Source organism: Oryzias latipes, chromosome 2 (assembly GCF_053564925.1).
Source record: "Oryzias latipes strain Hd-rR chromosome 2, Olatipes_Hd-rR_3.1".
NCBI lineage: Eukaryota > Metazoa > Chordata > Actinopteri > Beloniformes > Adrianichthyidae > Oryzias > Oryzias latipes.
In genome coordinates, this window is record NC_136238.1 from 47,317,066 (window position 1) to 47,335,926 (window position 18,861).

Genomic DNA, 18,861 nt, shown 5'->3' on the forward strand with positions numbered 1-18,861 from the left:
ATTTACCAAAATGCCACCGAGCAGAGACCTAAAGGACAGTTTTGTCACCCAGTGGAACTTGGAATGGGGCGGCAGCAGTCACTATTTTACACCCGTCTGCTAAAGTTTTAAATAAAGTTAGAATTCAACAGTGATGGACAGTTTTTTGACATTGGTCAGCCACCACCCTGGCACATTTGGAGGTTGCTCAGTGGCACTCTGGTGGCAGGAATGTTCCCTCTAATATTCCATGTGTCTATGCATGCACACAAAGGACCACTGTGACCAAGCCCCTCCCCCTCCACCTGCACTGCACACCAGCTGAGTCGACTTACGTTTCAAGCGGCCACTTCCAATGAAAAGTCCAGAACTTTGGGCTTCCTGGTCTGAATCCCTCATGACTGCAGGTCGCTACACCAGTTCTTCAGTCCAGGCCTGCAGGCTTCGTACAAATCAGGCCTTTATTGATCACATGCTGACATTTGGACCAGTTGAACTTTCTCAGACGTAATCGTGGCGATGCTGCACTGTAACCAATCAGGGACTGAGGTTTGGTAGTGACTGTGGGTAGAGTCCACTTCAAAACACGGAAGTGCCAACCGTAGCTAACATGTTTACAAAGGAGAAATGAAGTGTTGATTTGTGCCCAGATGGATTAATATGACACAGAGATGGACATTTATAGAAACAGAGCAGAGAAAAAGAAAAGACTAGAGAGAACACCACTGCTTGGAGGCATTTAGAAAACCTTCTCCAGCGGGTTCTTGAACACCGTTCTGCATGTCAATCAAATCATGGGGATTTTGATTCACTGACAGATTAGGGCTGCACGGTGGTGCAGTGGTTAGCACTCTTGCCTCACAGCAAGAAGGCCCCCAGTTCAAGTCCCGGCTGGGGAACATGAAAAACAACATCTGTGTGGAGTTTGCATGTTCTCCCCGTGCATGCGTGGTTTTCTCCAGGATCTCCAGCTTCCTCCCACCGTCCAAAAACATGCTACATAGGTTGATTGGCAACTCTACATTGTCCCTAGGTGAGAGTGAATGGATGTGTGGATGAGGATGCTCTAATAAAAATAATAAAATCATGTTCAGAAGATCATCTCACTCTATGCTGCAGCTTTCTTTGTTTACACCAGAACTCAATAGTTTTTCTACGGTAGTTTCCAGTATTTTAGATCGTTCTCTGCATGTCAGTGTGATTTATTGCTGCAGAAATTGAAGCGGATGTAAACGTTTGTTCAAACTGGATAAAGGTTCCCTGGTTCCATGTACACAGTTCAATTCTAATCTGATCTTTGGTCCGGTCAAAGACATTCTGTAAATGTAACTACAGCTAATGTTTAGATGTCAATAATAATGTAACTACAGCTAATGTTTAGATGTCAATAATAATGGAACTACAGCTAATGTTTAGATGTCAATAATAATGGAACTACAGCTAATGTTTAGATGTCAATAATAATGGAACTACAGCTAATGTTTAGATGTCAATAATACTGGAACTACAGCTAATGTTTAGATGTCAATAATAATGGAACTACAGCTAATGTTTAGATGTCAATAATAATGGAACTACAGCTAATGTTTAGATGTCAATAATAATGGAACTACAGCTAATGTTTAGATGTCAATAATAATGGAACTACAGCTAATGTTTAGATGTCAATAATAATGGAACTACAGCTAATGTTTAGATGTCAATAATAATGGAACTACAGCTAATGTTTAGTTGTCAATAATAATGGAACTACAGCTAATGTTTAGATGTCAATAATAATGGAACAACCGCTAATGTTTAGATGTCAATAATAATGGAACTACAGCTAATGTTTAGATGTCAATAATACTGGAACTACAGCTAATGTTTAGATGTCAATAATAATGGAACTACAGCTAATGTTTAGATGTCAATAATACTGGAACTACAGCTAATGTTTAGATGTCAATAATAATGGAACTACAGCTAATGTTTAGATGTCAATAATAATGGAACTACAGCTAATGTTTAGATGTCAATAATACTGGAACTACAGCTAATGTTTAGATGTCAATAATACTGGAACTACAGCTAATGTTTAGATGTCAATAATACTGGAACTACAGCTAATGTTTAGATGTCAATAATACTGGAACTACAGCTAATGTTTAGATGTCAATAATACTGGAACTACAGCTAATGTTTAGATGTCAATAATAATGGAACTACAGCTAATGTTTAGATGTAAATAATACTACTGTGTATGTCAGAAGTACATACGGTAGTTTTGTTCTGTGCGCTCCACATAGCAGTTCACTGTTGCAGGGAATGAGGCGGCTGGTGGCCAGTGATACTTGATGAGGACGGCTGTCATCCAGAGACATTTACACATCGTCCAGTCAGAGCTGCTGGGCCACAGATCGACTGTGGCCCCCCAGCTGTTGCCCCATTTTGTAATGGCGTCTGTCCCGCCTGACAGACTGACGCCGGACTGCCCAACTACTCCTGGCTGCAGTGTGCAGACAGAGGCGTGGCTCAATGTGGGCGGGGTTAAATGTGTTGCGCTCCACCCACTGTAAGTGATTCTTCAATTACCATGGTTTTTATAAGTTTCCACGTGCATAATGCCACATAGTAGTGTTTGATATAGATGATTAAATGAAGGCTCACCATGTCCATTTTTTAATTTAGGAAAGATCAGATCTACTATTTTAGGATCTGTACACTTCTGCTTTAATAGTTCAAACAGCCCTTTTTATTTTTGGATACAGGAGCAAGAAAGGCAACAAACTGTGATGTGTCTCTGGTACCAAACGGCTCTTATCTCATAGAATTATGTCTCATATTTTACACCAGACTACAGAATGCAGTTTGCTGTTTTTTTCTGTATTTCCTGTTTCTGCTCAGTGGACGAACACACCACCCTCCTCTTCCTCAGCACATTCACAGCTGCTGCAGCAAGTCAATGATCAGGCTGTCGATCATGTTATCAATAAACCCTGGAGACGATCACAGTCACAGGCAAATCCAACAACATCAGTCTGAACTAAACCTCCATTGAGGAAACGACTGGAGACAGAATGGCTTTGAAAGAGAACAAGAACCAACTTCTTCCTGGAAACCATTTTGAACTGTCTTCTGAACTTCACTCTCTCACTTCTTTTTCTCTTCAAGCCGCTCATAATTGGTCAATAGCTGTTGGTGCTGAGCGGGGGAGGGGCAGTGAAAGCTGAATGGAATAGAGCGCCAAGTGCAACAAAAGACTAGAAGAGACAACATCAACACAAAAACCTACAGAGACACTGGAAAGAGATGCTAAATCCAGAAAAACTTCACTTTAACTGATGATGTGAAAAGAGAATCTAGAGTCTGCAAGAAAACAATTCCATGATCCAGAACCGGATCAGAACCAACCTGGACCTGAGAACTGAGAGAATCTTCTCCTGAACAGAGCAGATCATTACTGACTGAAGAAACCAGATCAGCTTCTCAAAGATGAGACACTTAGTGTTTCTGGATGTCAACCTTTACTGTGACCATCAATCACACACAGTGGGCGGGACTCAACGCCTTTAACTCCGTCCACGTAGAGTCACGCCTCCCTCTGCAGACTGCAGCCAGGAGCTTCTGCCGTCTACATTCATGACGATTTTCAGAAAAATGAGGCTGCAGCAGCTGATCCAGAAGATTCTGCTGATGCCCCCCCCCCATCACACAGTTTTCTCTGTGACCGTAGCTGGAATGTTTCCTGACAGTGAAGCTGCTGTCAAACTGAGTTTATTGAGGTGGAAGAGATCGACACTTCAGTCAGACCATTTACCCCCACTGCCCCCACCTTGCCCCCCCCCCCCCCCACTGCCCCCACCTTGCCCCTCCCCTCCCTGATTCATGGGAGAGTGGACAGAGTCATTAAAGAGCCACATATTTGCACCAAACATATCATAGATCATATTTATGACAGTGTTACTTTGGTTTACTTTTAATGACTTTACTATTGTATCACTGCCTTTATGTTTTCTAATCTACGTTTGTGTTGCTGTTGTTCTCACATTTCTGTTACATTTCTGCTCTTTTACATTTTACACTATAGTTACTGTTTTCTTATTATTATTGTATTCTGCCATTATTAATATACATGTTTTATATGTGATGGTTGTTCAATTCAGATTATTGTAACTACTGAATAAACATGGTTATTTGCTCAAAGTCTCTGTCCTGTTTCATTATACAATTAATTTACACACATATTTGTATTTCTAATATTATTTTAGATTCAAATTTCAAGAAAAAAGTCTCAATATTTGTGATATTAACTCTGTACATATTTAGTTTCAGATTACTACCCAGATTAACAGAACCCAGTAAATGAAGCTCTGACCAAAGATCAGTTTCTATAATGTTCTGTACCAGTGACAATGACAAATGAAGATCATCTGTTTATCTAAATGTGAATGACAAATATAAATGTGAACCATAAATGTTTCATTTCAACATTAAAGTCCAGTTTCTGACTCCCAGACTCTGGTTGCCATGGAAACTGATCCACACAGAGGAAAACCGTCAGAAGGAGTCTAGTTAACCATTGGAGAGAACAGAAGACAGAGATTCTGACACTCTGGACCACTGATCTCTGACAGAAGTGTTGCTGTGGTGCAGCGTCTGACGCTAACTCATTTAATCCTTTATCAAATATTGTTAATCTTATAACTTCATCTTGAACCTGGTAGACTCTGGTCCTTGAAAATATTGTCTGACATTAAACTGATATGCAGCTACAGATCTGCCTCTGCAGGTTTACTCAATTCTTTCATTTCTGCACCAAAACTCTCCTTCCTATGATTTTCCTCTCTAGTCTGCACTCACACTTGTGTTTGTGCACGTGCACGCCCACATGCTCTGCTGTGTCTGAATTGAACTTTGACCTCGGTCAGCTTTCAGGCAGCTTTGATTTCTGTTTCAGTTCTTGTTTGTTTTCTGACTCTTTAAACTCAGAAATCTGTCAAATGTTTCAACAGCGGAACCTTCTGTTGCCATGGAAACGTCTTTGTTCTACAGAAAATCTAAGCAGCTGTTTTCTTCCAGTGCAGACTCTCCAAAGAATCAAAGATGTTCAATTTGGGGAAAATCCAGAAAATCTTTGAATCCAAACCTTTCAGCTTCAGTGAAGAACTACAAATGTAGAAATGAACCAACCAGCAGCTTCAATGTTCTGACCTCAGAGTCTGCAGTCTGCAGTTTGGACTCTCCATTCCAGAACACAGAACCTTCATGGATGAATCCTTCAGTCTGTTGTTGAACAGGTCCAGTTCTGTCAGGTGGGACGGGTTGGACTTCAGAGCTGAGGCCACAATTTCCCAGTCAGTCTCTGAGAGTCCACAATAATATGGAAGTCTGTGAAGAGAGAGAAAGACAGAAACAGGTGATCTATGATGAATTCAGGCTGTGATGAAGTTCCAGTTGGACATTTCTCTCTTCATCAGAGCTTCATCTTCATCATGAAACAGTCCAACTCATCAGTCTCTCTCAGATCTTTCTTTCATCTGCAGCTGGAGGAGAGAAGGTGGAGCTCCATGGAGCTTCATGCTGCCCTCAGTCTGTCACTGATCTGAGGTCTGAACCCCAAAGTTACCAGTAGAACATCTGGATCACAGAGACTGACAGCTGTCACTCTGACCATGATGATGATGATGAGGATGAGGATGATTGAATGTTGAAAGTTTCTAATTGTTGGTTCTGATCCAGTTTTCTGAGAGTTTTCTGTTTCCATTTCCAAAATGATATCTTCATGTTTTCAGCTCTGAAGCTGTGAACAACAACAGTTCATCTTCCTGTTCTGTTGCAGAACTTTGATCCAGTTTCCTCCTCAGGTCCACGTCTCCCATCATGAACAGAACCACAGCAGCACCAACCTTCAGGCAGAACTGGCAGGCTGATACCTGCTCCTCTCCCTGTCTCTGCAGCTGCATGCGGTGGAAGTATCATGGTCTGGCTCTGGTGGGGACCTTCAGAAACAGCAGCAGCTTCAGTCTGTGTTTCTGAACTCCAGTCCTCAGGTCCACCATCTTGAAGGCTTTTCCTGCTTCTCTGCATAAACACAGCTGCCTCCAGTGACTCGTCATTCTGTAGACCTCCATGATGAGCTCAGTCAGGTGTGTTTCAGCAGGTAAGATGGAAACCATGCAGGTTGGTGGTTCTGGGGACTGGAGTTCAGAAAGCCTGTTCTACTGCTTTTAGACCATTCAGGTGGTAGGCAGGGCGCTGTGATGCTGTAGGATCGCGAGACGTAAGTTGTGAACAAACATTTTGGTTTATTTCATAATACCGCCACATTTAAATAATCCAGAAAGAAAGTTGGTCTCAAGCACCGGACCCTCACCCAAGCCTATAGGGGGCTTGTGGAAAGCATCCTCACCAGTGGACTAACAGCCTGGTTTGGTAACACCACCATAAAAGAGAAGAAGATGCTGCAGAGGGTCGTTAACACAGCTGGAAACATTATAGGCTGCAACCTTCTATCCATGGACACCATCCATGAACAGAGCTGCAGGAGGAGAGTCTCTAAGATCATCAGAGACAGACACCACCCCGCTCACGCACTGATCCAGTGTGTAGACTCAGGCCACAACCTCAGACACCGCAGGCCTGAAAGCATCACACCACACGCTTCCACGCACACACCACAGGCTTCCACGCACACACCACAGGCTTCCACGCACACACCACAGGCTTCCACGCACACACCACAGGCTTCCACGCACACACCACAGGCTTCCACGCACACACCACATGCTTCCACGACAGCTTCTTCCCAACAGCAATCAGAATGCTGGCAGAGGACATCAGAGAGGGAAGACTGGACTAAATTACTAAGTGCAATACAGTAAACCCTTGTTTTTCGCGGGGGTTAAGTTCCAAAAAGACCCCGTGATAGACAAAATCCGTGAAGTAGAAACCTCTATTTTTATGCAATTATTATACAATTAAATACTCTATTATACGTTGAAAAGAAAGAACAAACAGACTCAAGCATTTGTTTCATAAAGTACTTTAGAAACGTTTTTTTCAACAAATAACTTCTGTACTGTACTGTCAAATAATAATTTTAATCATCGATGTGAACAGAAGGCTACAAATCGCGGAGATTAGCCCCGCCCACCGTGACCCGAGTATTGGATTGAACGGGAGAAAATGTAAAATGATTATGAAAAAAATACAAAGTACAGTGGGACAAATAGTGATTTAGGTGTATTTCACTGCTCTACAGACTGAACGGCTGCATCCTGACTCCGCTCTGCAGGGTTTTCTCCTTTTGAAGCCCGCGGTGCAGCTGTGTTTGTTCAGGAGAAGAACACAGTGATAGGCAGTTGTTGTCGCTCTTTTTTCTGCTTTACAAAAAGATCCTTATACACCGACATGCCACCATCAAGAGAATTTACACGAACGTAATGTAAATTTGGCAAGCCGTTTTACGTACATGTACATATTAAACTGCAACGTTATTGACGCACAGGTAGAGAAGAAGCAGAGTGACTTTTTAGCCAATAGGAATGCAGAACACAATGCACGATGCAAATCCGTGAAGTAGCGAAACCGTGAAAAGTAAACCGCGTTATAGCGAGGGATCACTGTAAACAATAATATGTGCAATAATTCTTCTGTACAGACTGGGTCGCTGCAATACTCACATTCATATTTTACTCATGTTTATATTTTTTTATACACCTTATAAATTTGTTGTCTAATTTTGACTTTTAACTTTATTCTATTTATTTATTTATTTTTATTTGTTATTATTTTTTCTTCAAATTTTTTTTTGTCCTTTTTATCTCACCCTGACATGAGAGATGCCAAAGAAAAATTCTGATGTACCGCATGTGCAAACGGCAATAAAACCTTGAATCTTGAAAATCTGAAAAAGTTTGTCAAGCATTTGTCAGCCTGGAGGACTTGGAGGATCTGGAGAATTACATCGACGAGTGTTTTAATACCTGCGTCATGAGGAAATCCAACACCGCCACTCCGTCCACCAAACGAGGCCGTCCCGAAGATTCTCCGGGGGCTGCCTCCTCTCCAGGCAGCAACATAAGTGATATCCTGGAATCAATTGATAAAAAGCTCTCCAGCCTTGATTGCCGTTTAAATCTGCTGAAGATCCTCCATAAGGAATTTCAAGGCCTGCGGGAGTCTCTGGAGTTCAGCCAGCAGCAGGTGCAGGAGCTCGCAGCGGAGAACCAGGCCCTCAGAGAGACCGTCAAGAACCTGGGCAACGACACCGCCTGTCTCTCCGAGGAGAACAGATCCACCAAAGAAACCCTCCTGGATCTTCAGGCGAGGAGCATGAGGGACAATCTTGTGATCGCAGGGATTCCAGAAGAGGCAGGGGAAGACCCGGAGACCGCCGTGAAGTCCTTCATGGAGGCCCACCTGAAGCTCCCCAAGGAAGAAGTCCAGAAGATCTCCTTCCACAGGGTTCACCGGCTCGGAGGAAAAAGGCCAGATAACCAGCGTCTGTGTCCTATTGTTGCCAAATTTGAGCATTATAAACAAAAGGAACTGGTAAAGAGTCGAGGCCGGGAACTGAAAGGAACCTACTACAGCGTTAATGACCAGTTCCCAGTCGAGATCCTCCGCCGTTGGAAAATCATCTTTCCGCTGAGGAGAAAGCATCTCTCTGCCGTGGTTTCAGTGGATAAGCTTTTTGTGAACGGCAAGCTGTTCCGGGACCCAGAGGTAACACCCTGGCTGTGCTGAAGGCTTTCACTGACATCTGCGCCGCCCAGAAGAAACCCGCAAACTTATTTAATTGAATAGGAAATATCGGATCATCAATAATCCACACCCCTTCCCCTTTTCCTCGTATGTGAATCAGGTAAAGGCAACGCAACCAAGGTGAGTTTTTTTTTTATGCACGGAACGAACGCGCGTGCATACTAGGGCATACAAGGGCATGCACACGCGATCCCATTGATAAACTGCAAAAACCTCACTTAGGCTCACACAGGACGCACCCAACATGCAGCTCACAGCCAGGAAACGTTCAGCCACAATGCACAGAGCTTCTCGGTGCAGCAGACACGCACAGCAGGCACGTGCACACGGACGGGCACACGCACTATTTAGCCTTGCACTCTCCCGGTTAGAACAGTTATGAACAGTCTTAACATCGTTAGCTGGAATGTGCGTGGACTTGGTTCTGGGCCAAAGAGATTGAAAGTGTTAAATCACCTGAATGATCTTAAAGCAGATATAGCCTTACTGCAGGAAACCCATTTATGTAAACCATCCGATCATCCCCTTGTGTTTCCAGTCATGTACTCTTCTAGTTATAACTCCAAACAAAGAGGACTTGCTGTTTTAATTAATAAAAACGTTACATTTTCTCATAAGGATACAGTTACTGATCCAGAAGGCAGATTTGTAATTATTAATATATCCATTCAGAATAAGGACTTTTGCATCGCCAGTATCTACGGCCCAAATGTTGACGACTCTTCCTTCTTTCACAGATTCTTCACCTCACTCTCAGTTCACTCTGACTCCACAATCATTATAGGAGGAGACGTCAATCTGATTCTGGACCCTGAACTTGACAGACTCAGCACAGCAGCAAACCAGCGTACATGGCAGTCTGCAAGTATTCTAAAGCAGTACATGAATGATCTGGGTCTCTGCGACGCGTGGCGCTCATGTCATCCAAACACTAAGGGGTTCACCTTTTTCTCTCCAGTTCATCATTCACACTCTCGTTTAGATTATTTATTAGTCAGTAAATCTCTTTTAAAAGAAATTAAAAGTTCCAACATTCATCCAATTATTATCAGTGATCATGCACCAGTTTCTATAAATATTTCTATGGGAACATCCTCATCCTCAAGAACAACCTGGAGGTTTAATACGTCTCTGCTAAAAGACCAGGAATTTATTCAATTATAATGCAATTTGTGCATGCATGATTGCGCAACAGTACGACCACAATTGATTAATCCGTGCGCACAGATTAGTAGACTGTGGACACGGATTATCAGATTTTTTTTTTAACCACTGGCACCTAGAGGGCTCCACAGTGTTAAACTAGGTAACTTAAGCTAAGCAAGGTGCGCCTAACATGGCTGCGCCTCATCCAACTTTGACCTGTATTTGTGTATTTCTGTTGTACGCCTGATCTTGTTCAGGCTGAACTGGAACAGCATTTTGTATGTAAGTGAAAAAGCTGTGCATGTGACAGTAAACCTGATTCTGAAATGTAATCCTTCTTTGCTCTTTAGCTAAAAAGAACATATGTGTGTTAAAACAAACTGATTTTCTTCTCTCATGTTTTTCTTCTTCTAATCATTTACAAACCTTTCATTATTTGGAATCTGATTAGAAGGAAGTCTAAATGGAAAACTAAACAGAATCTGTGATCATAGCTGCAGCTATAGATTATTATTATTACAGCAGGAAGGTCTGGAGAGTTTGACGGAATTCCAGAAATCAAACCTAAATGCTGGTTTGTGTTGATTCTTCTAATGGTGGTGTTTGAATGAAATGTGTGACCACAAATGCTACATGAATGTTGAAGATGTTAGGATCCTGGTCTATTTCCACTCCTACCTGGGAATCATCTGGGTTCCTCACCCTTCAGCCGACGTCAGTCCGTCTGCTTCATGCGGTAGAGTACAGACTCATGCTAAGCTCTAAGCCAAGCCTTAAGCCAAGCTCTTTGCAAAGTGCCACATTCTATCTGCAAGCTTATCCATTCTATGTTTTGCCTCTTCAGGAATTGCTACCAGCTTCACCTCCACCATTGGTCACTGATTGCCATACATCAGGACACCAAGCAAAGCTCCATTCATCAGTCGTCACTACTCCCACCAGACTGGCAGGTCTCCATTCAGTCATCCGTCCAAGTCACGAATCTTCCAAGCCAGAACCCTCCACCACCACTGGGACTCAATAAAATACTATAATTTCATCCACTTTCAGCTTCTGCCCTGCTTCTGGGTCAAGACCCATTCAACCCAACAGACAATCTGAACACTGATCTGATTTATCATCACAATCACTTCTGGACTCACCTGAACTTTCTGCAGTTCCTCACAGCTGGGATCAGTCTCCGTTTACCCTCATCTGATGTCTTGTACTGTTTCAGGTCCAGCTCATCCAGAACCTCCTCTGACATCTGCAGAGTGTAGGCCAGAGCTGAGCAGTGGATCTCTGAGAGTTCCTTCTCTGATTTGTTCTCTGACTTCAGGAACTCTTGGATCTCCTGATAAACTGAGAGGTCCTTCATCTCCATCAGACAGTGATAGATGTTGATGCTTCTGTCAGGAGAAACTCCTTTAATGTTGATATTCTTCAGGTTGTTGATGGCTCTCTGGATGGTTTCTGGATTCTTCTCTGTCTGACCCAGCAGGCCTCCTAAGAGTCTCTGGTTGGACTCCACAGAGAGACCATGAAGGAAGCAAACCAGCAGGTCCAGGTGTCCAGTTTGACTCTGCAGGGATTTCTCCATGACTCTACTCAGAAACTCATCCAGGGGTGGGTTCTCCATGTTGTCCTCCAGGAAGTCCTTAATGACCTTTACCTTCCTGTTGGAGTAACAGTGGAACATGTAGACTGCAGCCAGAAACTCCTGAACGCTCAGATGAACAAAGCTGTAGACCGCTTTCTGGAAGATTCCACACTCTCTTCTGAAGATCTCAGTACAAACTCCAGAGTACACTGAGGCCTCTGTGACATCCAGACCACACTGCTGCAGGTCTTCTTGGTAGAACATGATGTTTCCTTTCTCCAGATGTTCAAATGCCAGCCTCCCCAGCTTCAGGAGAACTTCCCTGTCAGTCTCTGTCAGCTCTTGTGGACTCGTCTGATGTTCCTGCTGGTACTTGTTCTTCTTCCTCTTTGTCTGGACCATCAGGAAGTGGGAGTACATGTCAGTCAGGGTGGTGGGCAGCTCTCCTCTCTGCTCTGTGGTCAGCAGGTTCTCCAGAACCACAGCAGTGATCCAGCAGAAGACTGGAACCTCACACATGATGTAGAGGGACATGGAGCCCTTGATGTGGGAGATGATTCTGCTGGACAGCTCTCCATCTGGGAACCTCCTCCTGAAGTACTCCTCCTTCTGAGCATCATTGAAGCCTCGGACTTCTGTCAGTCTGTCCACACATGAAGGAGGGATCTGATTGGCTGCTGCAGGTCTGGAAGTGATCCAGACCAGAGCTGAGGGCAGCAGACGTCCCTGGATGAGGTTAGTGAGCAGCACGTTGACTGAGGACTTGTGTGTGACATCAGACACCAGCGGACTCTTCTTGAAGTCCAGAGAAAGTCTGCTTTCATCCAGACCATCAAAGATGAAGAGAAGTTTGCAGACAGACAGCTGTTCTGCTGGGATCTTCTGGAGTGTTGGATGGAACAGCTGGATCAGAGTGAGAAGACTGTGCTGCTCATCTCTGATCAAGTTCATCTCCCTGAATGACAGAGGAACCACAGCACTGATGTCTTGGTTCTCCAAGCCCTCGGCCCAGTCCAGAGTGAACTTCTGCACTGAGAAGCTTTTTCCAGCTCCAGCAACTCCGCTGGTCAGAACCACTCTGATGGATCTGTGTTGGTCAGGGAGGACTTTGAAGATGTCTGGGTTCTTGGATCTGTGTTGCCGACGAAAGAATTTGAAGATATCTGGGTTCTTGGATCTGTGTTGGTCAGGGAGGACTTTGAAGATGTCTGGGTTCTTGGATCTGTGTTGGTCAGGGAGGACTTTGAAGATGTCTGGGTTCTTGATTGCAGTGTCATGGAGCTGGTTGGTCTTGGTGGTGGTCTCCAGCTGCATCACCTCATGTTGGGTGTGAGCCTCTGGTCTCAGTCCCTCTGTGATGTAGAGCTCAGTGTAGACCCTGTTGAGGAGCGTTTCTCTTCCTGCTTCTTCAGTTCCTTCAGCCACATGTTGACTTCTGCTCCTCAGACTGATCTGATGTTCTCCAAACATCTCCTGCAGACCAACATCTGCTGACAGAGCAGAGAAGAAAGCTCCTTCATGAGTGTTCCACATGTTTCCAGAAGAATCCATCAGCAGATGATCAGGCTCTGACTCACCAGCTCTGGCTCTTTCTGCAGACTGGGGTCCGCTCCTCTTCTTCTCTCTGTGGACACTAAGGAGAAACGTTAGTGAACAACAATCAAAGCAGTCAGTGGGAAGTTCCAGACTGACTCTGATCATGGAGCAGATCCTCTCTGATCTTCAGACTCAGATATTGGGATCCAGACTGTGCTGAATGTGAGCAAATGTGTTTCCAGGTGAAACCAGAGCAGATCTAGTCCATCTGAAGGTCTAAATGATGCCTTAGCTGTGTTTGGAGCTCATGTCTGGACTGAGCTCAGAGAAAAGTTCAGCTGTTTGCTTCATCCTCACAGACTGAGCTTTGTGTCCTCCAGAGTTGTCCAACTCTTTTCTTTCCTCTCAGACCTAAAACGCTCACAGCAGATGGTTGACCTTCCTGGATGGATCAGCTGATGTTCTTGATGAGAACATTGTTGTTCCTGCTGAGAGCTGAACTCTGCTTTGTTCACTAGAAACTGCTTCTTACTGTGAGTCTGAAGGTCCTGGTTCACTTCTGAAGTGTGGAGGATGGTCTTTGGACCGGTCCTTCTTCATGGATCCACAGCTGGAGGCTGCAGACTGGACTCTCTGTGTGACCTGTTGACCTCTGCAAACACCAAAGCATCAGAGTGTTGGAGGATCTGCTTCTTCATGAACAGCTGATGGACTTTGACATGAACACAGACTGAGCTGTTTAGTCTGGAATAACATGACATGTTTGGATCAACAGTTTCCAGCTTTCAGCATTTTCTGTCAGTCAATCCAGACTTTTTTCTAGAAAAGCTGATTCCAATTCTCCATGTAGAAATGGAGAAATTCTGAGAGCAGAAAGTCCAACTAGAACAATGTGATGTTTGGAAAGCATGAAAATCTGAATCCTAGGAGTCTGCAGTGATTCTTCTCATTAGACTGGAGCTGCTGTCAGTCAGAGTCAGCAGTCAACATGTTTTCTTCTCCAACATCTCTGATGTCTCTCAGAGACTCTCAGAAGACTCAACTGAAAAGATCTCATCACACACATGATGCTCCAAGTGAGTCTGATCAGAGAGATCCAGAACTGAACCAGACCTCAAGTCCTTCATCTGAAAACTGTTGATCATCTGAACTAGAATCCAGCCTCCAAAAACTCTGACAAACACTCACTGGTCCACTGCTGGATGGATGTCCTTGAAGTTAGGAGGAAAATCCTTTGAAAAGTCACTCTTGAAGGATCCACAACTGGATCCAGATCCAAGTCTCTGTTGAATCCTGATGGAGGAAAAAAACATTTGTTTAATTATAAACTAATGTCTTCTGTTCTGGAGGTTAATCAGATTGTCTTCCATGTTGAACTATTGAATTTACATCATGAACAGTGTAATACCTTTAGTTACGTTGTCAAAAGAAGCATTTCTACTATTTAAACTGTGTTTAAAGCTAAAGCTAATGTATGTGAACACATTTTTTCTGTTTTATTTCAGTTACAAAAAAATATGAGATTGTTCAAGAAGAAGAAGAGAAATTAATGAAGCAACTCAAACCAACTTGGAAATACTTTTGTTTGTTTGCTGGCTGTCCAGCAGCATCAAGTCACATGTTGTGAGGACAGTACAGACTCCTCTGTAGTGAGACAGTCTGGTAAAACGCCCCCTTCTGTGTGACACTGCAAGCAGGTTTTTCATTTGAATTCATAACATGCATCTGACAAACACTTACTGTCTCACTCTTGAACGAATGTTTTTATATGCATTTAAATAATCATCTGATCTGTCACTCCTGTTGGACCCCCAGCTGGATCCAGGTCCAGATCCAGGTCCAGATCCAGGTCCAGGTTGGTTCCTGTGAAGAATGAAGGTTGCTGGTGTGAGTCCTGAGCTCTGACATGGAGAAGATCATGGACAGTTGGAGATGTTCATCTCACCTCTGAGCTTTGCTCTGGTTGTCGTGGTTACCATCTCTGCTTTCAGAGGGAGGGGCTCCCTCCTGTGGCTCCTCCCACTGATCCATGCTGCTGGATTCTCTGGATCCACATCAGCTCACACACACCTTCCTCCTTCACCTGCAGAGGAAACCCTCCTCATCATCAGCTCTGATCCTCCTTCACCAACAGATCAGCTGCTCCTCCACTGATTGGCTCTTCTCTTGTGTTTCCTCTCAGGTTCAGGTGAATGCAGTCAGACAGCAGTGGGAGGCAGAGGAAGCTGCCATCAGCTGCTGCACTTCTGCTCTCCCTCCACCAGGTGGAGACATGGAGCTGCAGCAGCAACATTTCCATTCACTCACTTTGACACAGAAACAACAAACTTCCTGTTTCTACACTTCAGGAAACAGGAATTCTTCCCCACAAAGCCCCAACAGAGTTTTATTTCCACTGTTGAACCTCCAAACTGGAAAGCATTACAGGTTACTTGCTCAAAAGTAATCCATTACCTTACAACACTAATCTCTGAAAACTGTTACATGAGTCCCGAGTTCCTTTCTAGTTTGTTTCTTTAGAAGAGCTGCAGAAGAAAAACTTCTGAAGAGACAAATTTACCATAAAAGTTGTTCTCATTTCTAAGGAAGATTTCTAATAATAGAATGTATTTCTGGTAAAGTGAAAACAATGGAAACACAATCGGAGGATCAGAATTCAGCTTCAGTGAGTTTAGCCCATAAAAAGATAACTAGGGTGTTTTCAGACTGGACTCATTTGGTTTACATTTATATTACATTTTTTTTCACATAATTGTACTACTTTATTCCGGTAAATGTATTTAATTTTTTTTATTTTGATGGAGGCTCCAATAGTCTGTCATTAAGTTCAACTGGGTGAACTAGAAAAACCAGACAGACAACTCTGTGCTAAAAACAGATGAAAGACCACAACTAAAGTTTCAGATCAACAAAGAATAACAGCAGATTGAACACAATCATTTAAGATTAAACAAAAATAGAATTTATATTTGGTGAAGAAAAGCAGAAAAATCTTTGTTTTCATCCACTAAGGCCTCATGGTCTCTGCTACAAACATTTCTATTCTAACTTGTTTGTCTGATGGAATCTGAGAGTTCCTGAACATGGAATGAGGAAATATGACTCTGTTCCAGCACACAGTTACCTGGAACTGTAATCTATTACTTTAGTAATGAGTTCACACACAGACTTGGATGGAGGAGAACAGGAAGGTTTGGAGTCAGAAATGAAAAAAGCCAACAAGCATCAGCTGATTGTTGTTGAGGTGATGAAGAAGAGTCCTCCATGTTGTTGATCCAACAATGATGAAGCTTTGGAAACAGCAGAGGGAGGAGAGTTTGCAGAGAAAGAAGAAGATCTTCTCCAAACATTCAGAAACAAACAGTCAAGTTAGTGAAGACAAAGTTCCAGAAACAAACTCACTTCAGTTTCTGCAAAGAGATGAAGAGGAAGAAGAGTCTCCACTCACCGTGTCAACGCAGCTGCAGCACTGATCACTGACTCACAACCAGGAAGAGTCCACCTGGATGGAGGCGGGGCAGCACAGGTGGGCGGGGCAGCACAGGTGGGCGGGGCAGCACAGGTGGGCGGGGCAGCAGGTGGAGCAGCCTCAACCAGAAACCTGCTAGTCACTGGGAGGAGGGGCGGAGCTTCAAGCACTGAGTTGATCTCAGTGAAGGTCATGTGACCTTCTGCTTCCAGACGTGCATGACCCCCCCTCATCTGTCATCTACTGACACTGAAGCAGAAACTCTGATGGAGCTGAAGGGAGGGGCCTGACTATTTCCTGGAAACAGCTCCTTCTGATCATCAGTCAGACTCAGAGGAACAGAGAGTTTGTTCACATGCAGCTCAGGAAAATGGCTGACAGTCAAGCTGAGAAGCTTTTCTTTCCATGTCTGTTAGAATCACAACCTTTCAAATCCACAAGATCCTGAAAGTGAAGCAGAAGCTGAGAAAGGAGCAGATTGAAGTCAGAGTGGGAACAAGTCAGAACAAGCAGAGATTTAATCAGCAGAACCACATTCCTGAATGAGTCTGTGTTCCTCAGTAACAGGGCGTGTCTGAACGGCTGCAGATTCTGCAGAACATCAAGGTTTCCTGCAGCTGGATGGAAGGAGTGCTGCCCCCTGGTGGACAGGAACTCAGCAGTGCAGCTTCAGGATGGAGTGGCTTCCAACAGATCAGATCAACGTTCTGCTCTCTGCTAAAGAGGCAGAACGTCTCCTTCTAAGAAGAATCCAGAGTTCCTGATCACAAACATCAACTGAAGCCCAAATCAGAGCTGATCAGACTGCATGGAGCCCAAGCTCCAGAAAAGAGGAGAAAAGAAGAAGAAGAAGTCGTCCACATGAAGCTTCACCTTAGAGGAAAAGAGGAGCTGCTGAACACATCATGATGTTTGATGTTTTCTTCATTCCAGGAAATCATCTGTGTCTCCTTTGATCTGTGCTTAGTCAGCACTTTGACTTCTTTTCAACTTTAGATCCATCATTTACAATCAAGGATGTATAGATATAGATGATCTAGAACTTCTGTCTTCTTTCTGGACTTCATAAAGATGAATCCAGTTTGGATCAATTTTGTCTTTCAGATCTTTGGAAAAACTGAAGGAATCTCTGCATCCCAGATTTCTTCTTGGGTTTTGGTTTCTGCAGGTTTTCAATCTCCTCTTTGATCTGATTGAATGTGTCCATCAAGGTCTATGAAAACATCATTTTCTCCTCCTCCTCCTTCTTCTTGAGGGTCTCTGTGAGTGAGGAGATCTCCCCCAAAAGGGAGGACTGTTCTTGCTGCCGTTCTCTGCTGCCGTTCTCCTTCCAGGTTCTTGTGGTTCTCCATCAGAGCTGGTCTCCATGGGACTGTTGCCTCCCTCTGTGGTGTCAGTCAGTCAGGAGGTGGGAGGGAGGGAGGGAGGGAGGAGTCTTTGTCCTTCTGGACATGTTCTTGGATTGGGAGCAGATCAGCTTGGAGTCCAGAGGACTCCTTCAGCTGTTGGGCTGAGAGTCTGGGAGCTTCAGCTGTCCTGCTTTTCTCTGCACTGACAGCAGCTTCCAGCTCTCTCTCTCTCTCTGTCTCTCTCTCTCTTCATCTTCTGCTCAGAAAAGTGTTGAAAAACCTCAATTGTGTCTGTAAAATGTCTGCAGCTTTTTTGTCTGCAGACATGAATAAAGTCTGGATTTGATCCTGAATGAATCTTCATATTTCTTTGTCCTTCAGTCTTTCTTTCAGTCTCAAACACACTGGTTCATCTGATCCTAATGAGAACATGTGTGAGGCTCCAACATGGCTGCCTTCACTGCAGCTTCCTCTTCACAGCATGTGTTTGTGGATCAACACACAAACAACAACAGCTGCAGGTGAGGAAGTGTTGCTGTTGTTGCCTTTGCCTGCTTCCAGCCTACAGGCACAGTTTTCTGCTCCATATGAGCTGGAAAAGAAAATGAATGACACCAATTTTAGGATCCCAACTCCTGACAAAGAGAAGAAATGTGGAGTTTGTCACGTCAACATGCTCAAGCCTTCTTTCTCCAGAGGGGAGTCCAACTGTCCTCCTGAAGGAAGACCTCCTCCTGCTGCTCCTCCATCTTTAGCTCCTCCTCCTCACCATCACTGTGACTGTTGACGTCTTCCAACTCCTCCAGAAAGCTGTTTTCTGATGAACATCTCCTCCCTGTTGCTGCTTTCAGTCCAAACTCACTCTGTTCATGTCAATTCACTCCAGAGAAAATCCTTTTTCTGGGAAGAATTTGCTCCAAGTTTTCCTCCAACTAAGAATCTGCAAACCCAGATGAGAACTCTCAGCAGGAAAAAAAATTCATCTGCAGGAAACTAGAAAAAGGCCTTTTTGTGGGAGGAAACCATTCCAGATCTTTACAAACACCACAAATCCC

At 43.9% G+C, this 18,861-nt stretch overlaps 2 protein-coding genes across 4 annotated transcripts in view; both read right to left on the reverse strand.

Annotated features, from left to right (window-relative positions):
- The window catches only part of LOC144988995 (NACHT, LRR and PYD domains-containing protein 12-like), a 34,608-nt gene extending 17,152 nt beyond the window's left edge, over positions 1-17,456 (reverse strand). Inside the window, exons 1-8 of one of the 3 annotated variants that reach the window (XM_078940546.1) lie at positions 16,437-17,456; positions 14,934-15,071; positions 14,729-14,851; positions 14,177-14,281; positions 13,521-13,640; positions 13,030-13,085; positions 11,016-12,942; positions 5,173-5,349 (exon numbers count right to left, since the gene is read on the reverse strand). In XM_078940546.1, the coding sequence (XP_078796672.1) occupies positions 5,173-5,349; positions 11,016-12,942; positions 13,030-13,085; positions 13,521-13,640; positions 14,177-14,281; positions 14,729-14,851; positions 14,934-15,019 (2,594 nt within the window). In that variant the 5' untranslated portion in view covers positions 15,020-15,071; positions 16,437-17,456. The other 2 variants (XM_078940550.1, XM_078940551.1) reach the window with 2 other exon arrangements.
- The window catches only part of LOC111946954 (uncharacterized), a 221,116-nt gene that overhangs the window by 89,591 nt on the left and 112,664 nt on the right, over positions 1-18,861 (reverse strand). The gene's annotated exons all lie outside the window — the stretch shown is intronic.